A 2,548-nucleotide genomic window follows, 5' to 3' on the forward strand; every position below is an offset into this window, starting at 1 on the left:
TGTATGACAAAATTAGATTTTATTTAAAAAAAATACAAATCAAACCATTCATCAAATGTAGTTAACATATGTAAACTATGGATTACTGGAGCTTTGTCAGTTTCACTGCAATTTAATAAAAAGTGTTTATCTGGAAAAACTTGCAGCTAATTGTAAAAAACAGGTTTTTTTCTGACACATTTATTTCCCGCATTAAAAAAAAAAAAACTTCAAAAAACATCCTCGCAGTTTTACAACAAAAGATGAATCAGAAAAGTACAAAAGTTGAAAGTTTTACAAAAAAACATAAAAATGCTAATAAGTCAAAACTACTGTTATGTTTGACTATTGTTAGGTTAATGCTAAAATAATAATGCAACATGCAAAAAATAAGCAGCCAAGTTATGCACTACCATCCAGCATAAGCAGTATTAACAGCATTTTCTTAGAAGAGGAAGACAAAAAAAGAAAAGAAAAGAAAAAAAAAACAATTGTACAATTAAACATAAAACAAATATTTCAGAAACAAACAAAAAAAAAGATGAGTTATTTAATGTTCTATCGTAATACATCAGGGCTCTGCAGGAGAAAATTAGCAGACTAAAATTTTACAAAAAAATGAATAAAATTGCGTGTGATTGTCTGATAGATTTTAACTGAAGTATAAAACAATGCCGTCACCTCTTCTGGACTTTCAGAAGGTAATGAATGACTTGCTCTCCTCCTGCAGGGACATCTGAATCTGCGTTCGCCCACCATTTGTCGCATAGGTCTCAGAAGTGCCGGGGTTGGTGATAGAAGCAGAGGAGTTGAAGCTCTGCAGCATCTTTGTCTTCCCGACGCAGCTCTGGAACAGGAACTTCGCCCGTCGCCTGAAGTGGTGGTCCAAGAAGAAGTAGATGGCCGAGTTCACGCAGCTATTGAGAAAAGCCAGGCAGGAGGAGACGAGGAATCCGTTGTGCAGCCATGCTTTATGTCTCAGTTCGCCTTCTGAGAGATAGGAAATGATTTTGATGGACTTGAAGGTGTTGTAGGGCAGCCAGGACGCCACGAACGCCACGATGATGCAGAGGACCATCTTCAGTGAGTGTCTGCGGCGACCCTCGGCTCGGGCGTTCCCAGCAGCGGCGCAGTGCCTGTTGAGGTGCATGATGATGGTTCCGTAGCAGACCATGATGATCAGCACCGGGAAGATGAACGTGAGGAACACCATGCCCAGATTCATGCCGATCAGGATCGCCAACTTCTCATCTTCCTGGCAAGACTGACCGTTTACAGATGGCGCCACTTTTCGGTAGATCAGAGAGGGAATGCCAAGGATGCCAGAGATGATCCAGAGGGCAGCACAAGTGATGCGAATGCACTTACTACTCCTGAGGTACCTGGAATCCATCATCTTCACTATTGCCAGGTAGCGGTCAATGCTCATGCAGGTGAGAAAGAAGATGTTGGAGAAGCGGTTGACAGAGATGATGTAGCTGCTCAGCTTGCACAGGAACTCGCTGGCAAACCCAAAGTCCCAGCCGTTCGTCTGGCTGGAAGAGATGGCCCACAGAGGCAGCGTGAGGACGAAGACCAGGTCAGCCATGGCCAGGTTCAAGACGAAGATGTCCACCAGGCGACCCGCTCTTTTGCCTTTGCTCCCCACCACCACGATCACAAAGATGTTGCCCCAGAATCCAGTGAAGAATATCAGGTAATACATGGTGGGAAGGAAAATGTGGGAGCCGGGCAGGTCTGAGAAGCCACCGCTAAGGTCATAGGTCTCATTGTCAGTAAAGTTAGACTCATTCTCATAGCTATAATAACTGTAATCTTCGTCCCCCATGCTGAGAGGTGATGGAGAGGTTGTGCTCTGCATCGAGGAGACTGATCTAACCCTCTGAACACACTGCCACTCGATATTACGAGTACAAACCACAGAGAGAGAAAAAAAACCAAGATCCTATTTCAGTTCTCTTCCTCTCATAGCGCCACAACCGTCTTCCTTTATCTGTCTGACTTGACTTCCCCTTATACCCTTTTCTCATGTAAATGAAAATACAATGCACTGAAAGTGCAAACATGTAGTTTGGAACTTGAGAAGCATCACTGACAGACCATGAGGAAGCTATGACAAATGTTTTGTCTTAAAAGAAAAACAAACTATTTTTTTTTTCATGTACATTTTTGAGAATGTCCTCAAAACATGTCTCCTCGGACGTCCATGCGCCTGTGGACTGTCAACAAGTCTGTGGTCAGGTGGCTTGCCATCATTTCACTTAAAAATATCTTAATATCTGCCCACTAACGTTTCCAGTTTGATGTCTCCTGCATCTATCTGACCAGTAGGGGGCAGATAAGCTTTACTTCTGTTTGCTTTTAAACTCTTCTTCACTCTAATACATTCAAACCTTTAAAATCACTGTGGCAAAATCTTAACATTCATTTTTTGGAACCATTTGTAAGACAAAAGTTTGCATTATTTATAAGCAACATGTCGACACTTTGCGGGGGAACAAGTTGCATGTAACTTGTTCACCTGAAAATGCTGTTCGATAATCCACTAAAACTGTGAAGTGAAAATGCA

General features: G+C 42.2%; 1 protein-coding gene across 1 annotated transcript; it reads right to left on the reverse strand.

Annotated features, from left to right (window-relative positions):
* Positions 1–1,879, reverse strand: gpr25 (G protein-coupled receptor 25). The gene has a single exon (XM_015004205.2). The coding sequence runs from the start codon at positions 1,838–1,840 to the stop codon at positions 674–676; it is 1,167 nt and encodes a 388-aa protein (XP_014859691.2). The 5' UTR covers positions 1,841–1,879; the 3' UTR covers positions 1–673.
* Between the last annotated feature and the right edge of the window lie 669 nt (positions 1,880–2,548).

The sequence above is a fragment of the Poecilia mexicana genome, unplaced genomic scaffold (genome assembly GCF_051168715.1).
Source record: "Poecilia mexicana isolate PSO_F unplaced genomic scaffold, ASM5116871v1 scaffold_5, whole genome shotgun sequence".
In the NCBI taxonomy this organism is placed as follows: Eukaryota; Metazoa; Chordata; class Actinopteri; order Cyprinodontiformes; family Poeciliidae; genus Poecilia; species Poecilia mexicana.

What these genes read in the sequence shown, in the direction of transcription:
- gpr25 (XM_015004205.2), bottom strand. Translation starts at nt 1,840, where the DNA reads ATGCAGAGCACAACCTCTCCATCACCTCTCAGCATGGGGGACGAAGAT.